The sequence below is a fragment of the Elgaria multicarinata genome, chromosome 3, assembly GCF_023053635.1.
Source record: "Elgaria multicarinata webbii isolate HBS135686 ecotype San Diego chromosome 3, rElgMul1.1.pri, whole genome shotgun sequence".
Lineage (NCBI taxonomy): Eukaryota > Metazoa > Chordata > Lepidosauria > Squamata > Anguidae > Elgaria > Elgaria multicarinata.
Window position 1 is genome coordinate 73,914,327 of NC_086173.1, and position 13,947 is coordinate 73,928,273.

At 42.0% G+C, this 13,947-nt stretch overlaps 1 protein-coding gene across 1 annotated transcript in view; it reads right to left on the reverse strand.

The window, feature by feature from the left end:
- The window catches only part of NEURL1B (neuralized E3 ubiquitin protein ligase 1B), a 66,612-nt gene that overhangs the window by 8,695 nt on the left and 43,970 nt on the right, over positions 1-13,947 (reverse strand). Inside the window, exon 2 of the mRNA XM_063120609.1 lies at positions 6,395-6,955. Coding sequence (XP_062976679.1) covers positions 6,395-6,955 — 561 coding nt within the window. The remainder of the gene's footprint in view (positions 1-6,394; positions 6,956-13,947) is intronic.

Below are 13,947 nucleotides of genomic sequence, written 5' to 3' on the forward strand. Positions count from 1 at the left end.
CCCATCATCGTCCCTCATTTGTCTATGCTGGTTATGCTTGATCTATTGCTCTAATGACCAGATTTCCAAATCTGCAGCTTCCGAAGGCTAGCTAAAAGATTGATCATCACATCACAGAAATGGCGTTGCTCAATTCTGTCTAAGTACAGGATCTGACAGACCAAACTCTTAATTTTTGCCCCTTTCTTTAAAAGCTCTGGAGTGATGCAGAAGGGCACAGGAGAAGTAAATCAAATGAAAAGGCAAAGATAATTTTATGAACCTGTCGGGTTATTAAGACCTGCGGGAGATTGTCAGGCATACATGAAAGGGCATTCTCCTATATCACTCCTAAACTGTGGATGAGCCCTCTTGAGAACTATGACTGGCCCCCATTTTCTCAGCTTTTAGAAAGGCTGGGAAGACTCATCACTTTAATTTAACCTTTTAAATTATATAGTTAATGTTTTTAAAGTTCTTGTTTCATTCTTTTAAAGTTTTGTTGTTTTAAATTGTTGTTGATGGCTTTTAAGCAAGTAAGGTGATATATAAACATTAACAGTAGAGAAGAAAAATAAATATATAGCAATAATTTCCTGATAGGATTTACTGCTGACATTTATTTATTTTTTAAAAAAGGCAAACACAAACCCACAAACTAAAAGAGGAAAACTATAAAGAAATATTTTAATCTAGCTGGCTGGGGGTGATGGGAATTGTAGTGTAACACATCTGGAAGGCACCAGGTTAGGGAGGGCTGGCTAAATTGCTCTTCAATGGATCTCCATTTCTGCTCCTTTTGTAAAAAGCTCTGGAACCCAGCAGTAGGGCACAGGTATAATCAAATGAAAAAGTAAGGAAGATCTTCAGTAGCATGCCAGGGCTCAACAAGACAGGAAGGCATGTGATGCAGAGCACAGGGTAAGAATGGGCACATGGGCCATTGCTAATAATGTAATATTATTTGTGACTGTTCAGTCTTCAGCCAAAAAAGTTCCCCTCGTTTAGGGTTGAGAGAAACAACATGGCTTGAGAATTTGGGAGTCAACTGAAAAATACAGGCTGTACTGGTTTTTTAAAAAATGTCTCCAGTTTTTAGGCATGCTAAATTAAACCATGCCCACTTCAAAATAATTTAATCTAAGTCCCACTTAGTGTAAGTTAACAACATCGCTGAAGTTAATGAACTTTTGCAATCATGCCCACGGTAACATTACAGGAGTGCCAAATCTTTCCTTCTTGACAGATAAAAGGAAGTACTTCTTCTTCTCCTCACAGAGCATAGTTAAACTTTGGAATTTACTACCACAACATGTAGTGATGGCCACCATGTGCATGGCTTTAAAATGAGGTTGGATAAATTCCTGGAGGGAGAAGGCTATTGATGGCTACTACTACTTCTGATGGTTATGTGCTACCTCCAGTATCAGAGAGTAAGCCCATATACATCAGTTACTGGGGAACATTGGTGGGAGGGCACTGTTGCACCCATTTCCTGCTTGTGGGTCCCTGGTCGACAGCTGGATGGCCACTGTGGGAACAGAATGCTGGGCTAAATGGAACCTTGGTCTGATCCAGCAGGGCTCTTCTTATGTTCATTTAATGTCAACACTAGAGCTGCAGATATATGCAGTAAATTAACTCCAAAAAAGTAAAGTAGGGTGGATTGCGATGGCTTTATTCAAATACAACTACTGAAAACCAGAGGCATGCCTTCAGCTCATATTCTGAAAACAGTTGAGGCAGCAGTTTATGTCACAGGCAGCACCTAACAGGCTTGTCTGTAAGAACAAAAATAAGTCTACAATTGTGACTTATTGAGATGGCTTCCATCAGCATACCTAGAAGTACACGTTATCACCTGAACTCTGCAGGACGAGGTGATAAAAATCAAGAGCAATAAACCTCTGGTCTAATTCAAGAAGGGGGAAAACCCAACACTTTGGAAAAGTTTCCAAACTCTTGGAAAGAGAATTACAACACTGCTATCCCTGCCGAAGTTCTCTGATAAGCAGAGGAGCTGGCGTTTCTTTGGTGTCTAGGTGCTGCGCTTTCTAAAAATGCTGATAGGGTAGGAATGCAACATGAGAGGCTCTAAGTGGTCCCCCGAGGAGATAATAGATATAAAGCCTGAGTTGGAGAGGGAGAAAAAAGGACACATCTTAAGGATGAGTCATCGCAGAGCGCACTCCAGTGGGCCACCACACACACCAATTTGTGGAGCCAATGCAGAAGTGGGTGAGGCCTCATGTCATTGGCACGGGCTCCTTGGTCACTCGTGTACATGAAGTTACAAGTGCGACATATCTGCAACTTTATCGAGGGGGGGGTCTACTACAGAAACATTCTGGCTAATGCTGTCAACAGCTTCTGGCATTGTTTTTTTAAAAAATTATAAGTACTGGCACATTAATTTTAAACATTGATGATTATTGATTTCTCTTGAACGCATACAAGAATCATGGTGCAATTTAACTAATATCCAAACCGGCAGCATTAAAGAGATGGCAAAGTCAGATTTCCATTGGGTTCCTTGAGATAATGCTTCCTTTCTGGATCCAACTTGTGACATATGGTGTTTGTAGTAGAGATGTTTGGTGCATGTGGCTGGTGTGTGCTCTAATTCTAGACCTTGCAGTGGAGTCACCAGCAACAAGAGGCCACACATGCTCTGTTCACTGGGCATGGATAAAGGCAGGAATACTAAATGCCACCTGCAGCTTCAGGCTGAAAAGAAGAGCAGAACCCATGGGGTGGCAGCTGGGAGGGCAAGGAAGGGAACACACACCAGGACATCAGGCTAAGAGGCTACAGGCCAATTCATAGGAAGAAGTAGCTGAACAGAGGCTGCCTCATATTGCTCCTCTGGTGGCAACAGACTCTGCTCAGAGAGCGTTTGGGCTGCAAAAACTCTATGAAGAGGTAAAGATGGAGCAGTGACAGGAGGCTTTTGGATATTCTATGTGGTATATTACTGTAGGCAAACATGGAAGCAGTCATCAAGGGGAGCAATCTGAAGCAGCCTCAACGGCGCTATTTATTTACGTGTACCAACATTAAGACCCCCCTGGAAAAAGTGAAGCAGAAGTTGAGGGGGCAGGATTGCAGTTTGAGATTGATAAGGAAGGAAAGGAAAGGAACCTCTCGTGCAAAGCACTTGAGTCATTGCTGACTCCTAGAGGGACGCCTGCTTTTGCTGACGTTTTCTTGGCAGGCCTTATAGCGGGGTGGTTTGCCGTTGCCTTCCCTGGCCGTTATTACCTTTCCCCCAGCTAACTGGGTACTCATTTTACCGACCTCGAGAGGATGGAAGGCTGAGTCGACCCGAGCTGGCTGCCTGAAACCAGCTTCCGCTGGGATCGAACTCAGGCCGTGGGGAGAGTTTCAGCTGCAGAAACTGCTGCTTTACCGCTCTGCGCCACACGAGGCTCTCTTGAGATTGATAAACAAATGGTCAAAGAACACCTAATTTCCTTGAATGAGTTCAAATCTCCAGGGCCCAATGAACTGCATCCTAGAGTAACGAAGGAGCTAGCGGAAGAACTCTCAGAACCTTTGTCTATTATCTTTGCAAAATCATGGAAGACGGGTGAGGTGCCGGACGACTGGAGGAGGGCTAACGTTGTCCCTATCTTCAAAAAGGGCAAAAAGGAGGAACCTGGGAACTACAGACCAGTCAGTCTGACATCCATCCCTGGGAAAATTCTGGAGCAGATTATAAAGAAGTCAATCTGTAAACACCTTGAAATCAATGCAGTGATCACTAGAAGCCAACATGGATTTGTCAGGAACAAGTCCTGTCAGACTAATTTGATCTCATTTTTTGATAGGATAACCTCCCTTGTGGACTGTGGGAATGCTGTGGACATCATATATCTTGACTTCAGCAAAGCTTTTGACAAAGTGCCCCATGATATTCTGATTAACAAACTAGCTAAAAGTGGGCTAGATGGAACAACTATTAGGTGGATTCACAGTTGGCTACAGAATCGGACTCAAAGAGTACTTATCAATGGAACCTTCTCAAACTGGGGAGAGGCAACGAGTGGGGTACCACAGGGCTCAGTCCTGGGCCCAGTGCTCTTCAACATTTTTATTAATGATGTGGGTGAGGAGGTGCAGGGAACGCTGATCAAATTTGCAGATGACACAAAATTGGGTAGGATAGCTAATACCCTGGAAGACAGAAACAAACTTCAAAGTGATCTTGGTAGGCTGGAGTGCTGGGGTGAAAACAACAGAATGAAATTTAATAGGGACAAATGCCAATTTCTACATTTGGGAAATAGAAACCAAAGGCACAGTTACAAGATGGGGGATACTTGGCTCAGCAATACTACAAACGAGAAGGATCTTGGAATTGTTGTAGATCGCAAGCTGAATAGGAGCCAACAGTGCAATATGGCTGCAAGAAAGGCAAATGCTATTTTGGGCTGCATTAATAGAAGTATAGCTTTCAAATCACGTGAGGTACTGGTTCCTCTCTATTCGGCCCTGGTTAGGCCTCATCTAGAGTATTGCGTCCAGTTCTGGGCTCCACAATACAAGAAAGATGCAGACAAGCTGGAGCGTGTTCAGAGGAGGGCAACCAGGATGATCAGGGGTCTGGAAACAAAGCCCTATGAAGAGAGACTGAAAGAACTGGGCATGTTTAGCCCGGAGAAGAGAAGATTGAGGGGAGACATGATAGCACTCTTCAAATACTTAAAAGGTTGTCACACAGAGGAGGGCCAGGATCTCTTCTCGATCCTCCCAGAGTGCAGGACATGGAATAATGGGCTCAAGTTAAAGGAAGCCAGATTCCAGCTGGACATCAGGAAAAACTTCCTGACTGTTAGAGCAGTACGACAATGGAATCTGTTAGCTAGGGAGGTTGTGGGCTCTCCCACACTAGAGGCCTTCAAGAGGCAGCTGGACAAGCATCTGTCAGGAATGCTTTAGGGTGGATTCCTGCATTGAGCAGGGGGTTGGACTCGATGGCCTTGTAGGCCCCTTCCAACTCTGCTATTCTATGATTCTACGATTCTAAAATGGCAGGCAAGTGGGACTATTTCACACTAAGCACACCAGTCTGCACATATTTGCAGCTTTATCAAGGATGTCTATGTTACAGAATCACGCTGCCAAACGCTGCAAACAGCTTCTGACATTGATTTTTTCAAAAAGAAATCTTTCATACATGTGAAATAGTTCTGGATTCTTGAATTAAAAAATATGGGAGAGAGATGGGGAGGAAGGAGATAAAAGTCCTTTCTGCACCCTAGTGGATGCTATACTTAACCGTGTGAGAGAGGAAATGCCTCACTGAAGGTCCCCCATTTTCAAGCAGGGATTTGTTTCACTGAGTTCAAGAGTTGGTGCTCTGAATCTTTCAAGTGTACATGCCTCTCTTCACAGGCATCAGAGCTAGAAAGGGGCTTGTTTTGTTTCAAAATGACAGTTGAGATTCTCAGAATGCTGAACTGCATGCCAAAGTCTTACCACATCCTTTGCTTTTTTGTGTGTCCACAAAGGAGCCCTTTGCTAGGCTGCTCTGGGACACTATCCCTTGCTCAAGCAGGGCTCACAGCTCTTGTGGTCATTTGGGAGGAAAACACATATATTCAAAACTGTATTTTGAAGTCTGTTTGTCAAGCCACAGATATATATTTTTTCAAATGCAAACCGGGTGTTTTTCTTTATTCCTGCTTTTTTGGTATAAATTCTTGGTGCCTCAAAATAAAAATAAACTAGACAAATCTAATTACAATCCTGTCCAACCAATGTACGGAAGGCTGAAGTGAAGAAAAGCAACTCCAAACTACTAAAGCAGGGGTGGGTAACTTGTAGCTCTCCCAATGTTTTGGCCTAGAACTCCCATCAGACTTAGGTGGCATTGTCAATGGGAATCCTTCACTATGAGCACTGTAGGCCAATATTTCTGGAGGGCCACAAGTTGTCCAACCTTGCCTGTCAAAAGGGTGGCAGAGGACTTTTCTACTCGCCATCTTCTACGCATATTCCAATAGAAGCCCCATGCGTCAACACATAATGATTAGCCTCTACCACCCCCTAAATGAAAAGCACAAGAAAAAGGGTCTAAAATACAAAATCTACCGTTGTAGAGTTCAAGGCGCCAATAAGCAGCCATTTTATTTGAGTTCTGTTGCTCTGGACATTTAGATTGGAGAAAGAAAAAGTCTCTGTAGGAAACTATACAACATTAGACTCATAACTGGACCTTCATCAGTCATCTCTTCTATGGTCCTGATCACGTTCAACCAAAAGGTAAACCACAAAGCCAAAGACAAGTAATATGTATCTACCTTATCACACCGGCTAGAAATTCAACTTGCTTCCCCTGTGAACATTTAACTGCTTTTGAAAAACATTTGTATATAGAAGAAAGACTTTATAAATGAACATGTATACATACCCAGTATTTGCACTTCATGGGTGATTCCATAGACATCTATCAGTGCCCAGAGAGGCCCGGAGACTTTGACGCCGCAGTGAAACAGAATTGGCTCTTCGTCGTTAATGCTATAGAAAACTCTCCCATGGCGATCAACCCAGAATGCCAGGATGTTGTCCCTTAGTGCAAACCTCTCTGGCAGAGCTTTGGCCCAGAAACCTGGCCGTGTCACCAGGTCTGGACAGGCATACTTCGGTATGTCATCTCCACTCATCTGCGATGGATCATGAGTGGTGAAACCAAAGCGCAGTGCCCCACTCCATCCATGGTGCACGGACACCAGCTTGAGTCGCACTTTCTCATACAGGTGAATGGGACGGTTGGTGAAAGTGATTCCGTTGCAGAAACTGTTCCTCCGGGTGGCCTTGCGAGAATGGGCATCCAGGCGTATGTTTTTTCCTTTGGCCTGGAAATGGAATCGCGGAGGCTCAGCAATGGTGACGACGGACCGCCTCTCATGGCTACCATTGGGCAGGGTGTAATAAGGCCTGTGAGATACCGAGCGTGCCTGCTGACTTGTGTCTGCAAAAGGGGGGGAAGAAGAGGCATTGTTAGGAATTTCTCATTTAAAGTAGCCATTCTAACTTAGATTATAGAGCTAGAAACATGGCTTTCCTCAACCAAGTGGAAAGACTCTGGGCTATTAGATTTTAATAGACAATTTTGGTACCAACCTAGTCCTTATTTGGGCAAAGTTCACGTACTTCCTGTTCTTCAATCCTGATGAAAGACACCCTTTTCCAACTCAGACAGATCACCACTTTGGGCCAGTCTTTTAAATTAGTTTTAAAAATGGATGTGCTGCTCAAAACCGCTTAAGGATTTTATTATATTAAGCAGTATATAACTACTATAAATGAATAAATAAACCCAGCCATCACCTCAATGGGTAAAAACAATATTACTTAGCAACGGTGCAACAGGTGGGGTGTCCAAATGCAAGCAACCAAGCATGGAACAATCCCTAAAAGGCACCTTATTCCATATGGAGACTGCTGTATTGCACCTGTTTAGTATCTACAGTATGGTTTGCAGCTCCAAAAACTGAATTTCAACTGCAGTTGCTTTATTCCTTTAGATGATGGTTTAAATTCTGGAAACTCATTTTGGGCATCTTGATTTCTGGTCTTGTGTTTCAGTATAAATGTATAAATTATAAATTAGTAATAAATTATAGACAGCATAAATTATCTGTATGTGTGTGTTTTTTAATGTGATGCCAGAGCTTAACAACAAGGTTAAAAAAATAGCCAGGAAGTGGGAGAAAAACCCAGAATGATAAATTGTTAATACATGTGGGATCTATTAAAAATTGGCTTGTATGAAGCTGTTTTTGTAGGTCTAACCTATGACTTTTCCTTATGGCAGGAACAGTGTAATGGCAACTATTCAGTAATTATCTCCCTTATTTTTAATGAATGACACACACTTGGAACAAAAAACCTTCACTAAAACAAGATTAAAGCTTTTGTCCTAATAAACCACATACCACAAAAATAAATATAGAAACAACTTTATTGTTCTAGTGGCTAGAATTTAGTCATTGGCCATGACAAGTTGATACTTGTCAAAATGTCCATACAGTTGAAAGACAACACACATACACACATTCCTCTTACAGATTTTTCACCTATCTCACCAATCTATTCTTCCAGTTCACCACAAATCTGGGGAAGGGGTTGTTAAAAGGATAAACCATCTGTCAGGGATGCTTTAGGGTGGATTCCTGCATTGAGCAGGGGGTTGGATTCGATGGCCTTGTAGGCCCCTTCCAACTCTGCTATTCTATGATTCTATGAGATTTATGAAAAAGCAACTAAACCAGTATGGTTCAGTGGAAGAAGTCCTACAGTGACATATGGGAGACTTATGGGAACTAAAATCTCATAAGACTTCATGAGAGCCAAAATACATGTTTAGAACGGTTGCATGGTACAGTCGTTCATGGACTGTACCATTTCAGCCTCCAGATGAGGATCATTGACTGAATACTCTCCCATGATAAAAAAAAAACCTGCTTCCTGTGGAAAATGAGCTTATTTCCCCATGTACTCGCTTTCTTTGTGCAGTTTTCTTTTCTTTTAATGTAGGTGAAATCATTCAAGCATTTGATCTCATCTCTAACATCTAGTCTGAACTGGGGAAATCTAGGAAGGGGAAAGAGCTGCCCCACATTATATTCTTAAGCTTGTGGATGACTCTGGATCTAGCCTCAGAACCTCAACTATAAAGTGGGAACCACAGGAAAATTACCTCACATGGTTCCTATGGAGATAAACGAGGGGCGAAAATGCTGTGGCTAATCTTGAGCTTTAGGGGCAAGAGAAATTACCATTAAGTAATATTATTTATTTATATCTTTATCTCCTCTTCCCACCCACTCTAATACTAAATACTATCAACCAGCAAGGCTTGCCCTCCCATGAGGCAGGGGGAATCCCCCACTTCATGCAGTGGTTCTGGAATGGTGGCAGTCCCAACACAGCTGCCGCCACCGCCACCTTAAGTATCTTAAAGTGAGGTATAGGGCGGGTGGGCATTCCAGAGAGCCCCCCTAGCCATTCTCCTGCTGTGGCGAATGCTGCAGCAGGAAAACAGCAATTGCAGCTCTGTGGAGCAGCTGTTGCTGCCTCTGCCACGCCTGTCCCATGCCTCACTTTGAGTAAGGCACAGTTTAGGGGCCTGCCAACATGGTTCTCCACAGAGCCTGTCCAGCCAAATACCCGCGCCAGCCCTGTCAACCAGAGGAGCAAGGTAAACAAAACTTCCTAGATTTATAACCCATTTACAGGCACTGATAAGAAACATTAGAGTCCCAGAAGTGTTACAGTGGATAAGAATGTTCAATAGAATTTCGCAACACAATGAAATTAAGGTTTGGTCCAATTAATATTAAACTGGTGGTGGTGGCAGCAGGCATGGACATCAACACTTGGAATTGGATTTGTTTTAATAGATTTTTACCTACATCGCAGTAAGGAGATTTAATACCACTGAATTGGCATTAAGTGGGAGAAGAGATACAATTGCTTTAATATTGAAGATATTTCATCTTTAAAAAAATCTTAAACATTTGGACATTTACCTGACAGTAATGACAATGCAAACAAGCAAAGTAATAGGTGAACTCAGCAGCAACACTCTGAACAACCAGAGTAACTCTATCCAAGTAGGAATTAGCTTTTTCCTGAGGTACAAATTTATTTATTTATTTATTTATTTATTACACTTATATACCACCCCCATAGCCAGGGCTCTCTGGGCAGTTTACAGAAATTCTAAAATTAAGATAAAAATGAGTATACAAAATTTAAAATTCTAAAACACAGAACATACACACATAAAGCATTAAAAACCATTAAAAACTAAACATGTGGGTGATTAAGATGTGCCGCCATATGCCTGGGCAAAGAGGAAAATCTTTACCTGGCACCGGAAAGATAGCAGCGTTGGCGCCAGGCGAGCCAACTTGCTTTCTGCCCCTACTCTCAATCCTCTTCAGTGATGTCCCCAGACACTGTCTCAATATCCAGAAATACCCTTTTGTTTGTATATTATATTTTCCAAAATTCCAGTCAAGTGCTACATTCTCAGTTGCAGATTCTCAAGAGCATTTCATGGGATCCAGATCTTTCTGTGAAAGCAGCCAGCCTAAAGAGTGCAATCCTATCCACACTAGCCTGTGAATAAATTCACTGAGCCCAGTGGGACTTACTTCTAAGTAAAAGTGCACAGCACAGGGTTGCATGACAACCATATGAGAAGTGCTATGGCTCAGTGGTAGAGCACCAGAAGGTCCCAAGTTCAATCCCCCGCATCTCCAGATAGGGATGGGAAAACTCCTGCCTGCCTACAACCTTGCCAATCAGTGTCAACAATACTGGGCTTGATGGACCAATGGTCTGGCTCAATATAAGGCAGCTTTCTATGGTCCTATGTTAACCCTGTCACAGTTTTGATAAGACAGTCTGTTCCCTCCCTAATGCACTTACTCCTTGGAGTTGCCTGACTAGAAAAAGCAGGTTGGCCTGTTCCCCTTTCTTTAATAGCAGCTTGTCCTATAGAAATCAGTAGGGGAGCCTCTTCAAGACATGGAAGTAAGTACTACCACCTGCTAATGTTTGCAGATCAAGCTGCTTGTAAAGTGGCAGGAAGAGGGGCTAGTAAAAACAAACAAACCCACAAACAAACCTGGCAACAATACTGCTTGAGCAATATCTGAAACAGGCCAAATCCATAGCAGAAGCTGATCCTCTCAGGAGGTTACATGGGAATGTTTGTAATAGATGCATCCTGCCAAGGATGACAGATATGTTTTAAGAAAAACTTTCCAAAAGGAATGAAGCAAGTTGACTAGTAAACCGAAATAAATAAATGGGAGGGCAGCTTTTGAGCATCCCAAGAGGAAGCATGAGGGTTATAAACCCTCTCTAGCCTTTCCTGCACAAGAGATTCACTTGGAAGAGCTGGGAGACCTGGTATTATTATTTATTACATTTATCTACTGCCCCATAGCCAAAGCTCTCTGGGCGGTTTACAATGGTTAAAACATTGGACATTAAAATCAATGTACAAAATTTAAAACCATAAAAGCAGAAAATTTAAAAACCATAAAAGCATTTAAAAACAAAGATGACAATGTACATTTAAAACAACTACTGTATGAACTCTCAGCAGATCCGGGGGCAGTTAAAAACTCAGCATATGCTGTTAAATGCCTTTGGAGAAGAGAAAAGTTTTGACCTGGCACCAAAAAGATAACAATTGGTGCCAGGTGGGCCACGTTGGGGAGATCATTCCATAATTGGAGGGCCACCACTGAGAAGGCCCTGCCCCTTGTTGCCATCTTCTGAGCTTCCCTCAGAGTAGGCACCTGGAAAAGAACCTTAGATGTTGAGCATAGTGTATGGGTAGGTTCATGTCAGGAGAGATATTCGGTCAGGCATTGTGGTCCCGAGCCATGTAAGGCTTTATAGGTTAAAACCAGCATTTGGAATCAGGCTCGGAAACACTAGGTGAAAATATACTGTTTGTGGCCACAGCATCCTAAGAATTTCACTGTCGTTACATTAACACCTAAATACGTGGCAGACATGGAACGGTGAGAAACACCTGCCCTTTTCAGGAATACTTTTTTTTTAAAAAAAAAAAACTTTAACTATGGGAATAGCATAAGCACACAATTTTATCTTTAGATGAAAAATAGAAACAGAAATGGAACTCTGAAGATATTTCTTTTCATTACATTTATCAAAAGAACAAAGAGATATGGGGAAAGAATGGACCAAGAGATATAATAGCAGTACACACTTTGCTGCCTAATGAGTAATGAGTCATAGATAGGCTTAATAGTAAACATTCTCAAGCATTCAAGACAAAGTTTACCCCAGTGAATAGCGGAAGTTTTATCGTAAACTTCAATAAGACCATGATAAGGCCAAAGAACTGAGAAACAAAGACCACCATGCATGAACACATTAAGGCCTTTAACAAATACACTTTTGTGATTGGGCTGCAATCTGCTTCCAGTTATCGCTACTGGTACAAACAGATAAATTCGTTTGGGAATGACAGACATCGACATATTCAGTACGGTACTGTAGCTCCTACACAATCCAATCCAGATCCGCTAGCACTGACTGCAAGGATAACCATTTTTAGGATCTGCCCCTCAAGTTTTTCAAGCCACACTTTCCTCTAAAATTGTCTTCTTTGCATTCTCCTTAGTAGACCAACTTGAGACGACAACTGCTACAATCAGATACTGACCCAAAAGCCTTATCCAGAATGGCTGCAAGAGGAAGGGGCATAGTGGGGAACAATTCAACAAATACACCTTTTGTATATACAAAACTGTTTCACTATCTTCAGACACAGCGCTTGGCCCAGTATAAGCTGTGCTGAAGTACTACCATGGCAATTAAAACATAGGCCTTAACAATCTTCCTTTTTTGTACCTCCGTTCCATACCTTGGTAACACACAGGCCTAGCAAAGAAGGAAGGGATACAAACAGAAAGCGGAGAAATTTTATTAGGACAATAATTATTATGCAGAATGTTCCGTGTATTTACTTATGGAATGGATAAAACCAGAGAACTGACAAAGAGATTGACCAGTAATGTCAAATGAGATGGAAAAGCACTTGTACAGCCAAACTACCACCTTCATTCCAGGCTGATGAACAGGATGTTCAGGCCAGGGTTATTTTTTTTTAAAAAAAAAACCAACAACACAGGAAAGTGTGTTGTGATTATACAATAGGAAATTATCCAGAAGGAAATGAATGAATAATTTATTTATAATGCCATCCTTTACTAGCACGAACACCTGTCAGTTATCCTGTTAAAAATAAAGCTTTTGGCTTGAGCTAGGAGAGGCATTAAGGCAAAAAAAAAAAGAGCACTGGAAATGCAGCTACCCTGCAGCAAGCATAATTTTTGGCAAGATACTTTGCAAGTCTACTAGCTTGAAATTGGTGCTCTCCACAAGAGATGGGAAGAGAAAAAAGGCAAAAACAATGCCCATGTATCAAAACCCAGCATGGTCCAATAACTCTTTCACCCCAGTCGGTACATTAAACTCTTCCATTCTCAGGTCCACATTGAAGAGAAATTGACAGCCATAATAGCTAATCAACAGTTGGTTTGTTACCTCATAGCGGAGCTTCAGTTGGTCAATACTTTGCAAGTCTACTAGCTAGTGATCAATAGGACTTCAGTTGCTCAATAGGACTTCCCTATCTCCTCCTTCCCATAACAGTTCTCTTGACACAGAGAGTCAGAAGACCCAACTGAGTAAGGGGAAGTGTGGTGTGGGAGGGAGGGGGGAATCCCCAAAAATTGAGCGGAGGGACCTTCTTCGAGTAGAACTCTTCCTCTTGTGGATGGTCTTCTTGTGAAAGGCAGAGAATAGATTTAATCCTATTTTATTAATGTTATATCATTTTCAGTATTATGGCTTAGATATCACTTACTGTCTAGTGTTGGGTGGCAATATAGTCAATTACAGCACCTTTTGGTGTCTATATATGGGACATCAGCAATGACAGCTTTAGCGCTTCCTATATTGCTGGAGGAATTAATTTGTTCTTCACAGAAATCTAAGCCTACAATAGCTGTCTACAAATGTGTTCTGGAGTGTAGTAAAATGGATGTTCAGTATGGTAGAGAAGAATGGAATAGGGAATTAGAATGATCTGTACGGCCTAAATAATGGAAAGTTGCTTTAGTTTCCACACGTACCATTTCTGTAGATTTAAAATTGAGTCTGATTCAACAAAAAATGGTGTTTTGTGTATTTTGGACACCACAGAGGCTACTTAAGGAAGAACTTGGCTAGCTCTGTCAGATGCTGGCAATGTAATGCAGACAGTGCCTCATTGAAGCATATAATGTGGACATGCCCTGTGTGGCTTCTTTTTGTTTGGATATTGAAAAATCTGTGGTAATTGCGGATTTTCATGGACTTTTAAATGATATTCCTGTGATGTGGGGATTAACAGATGGGCAGCAA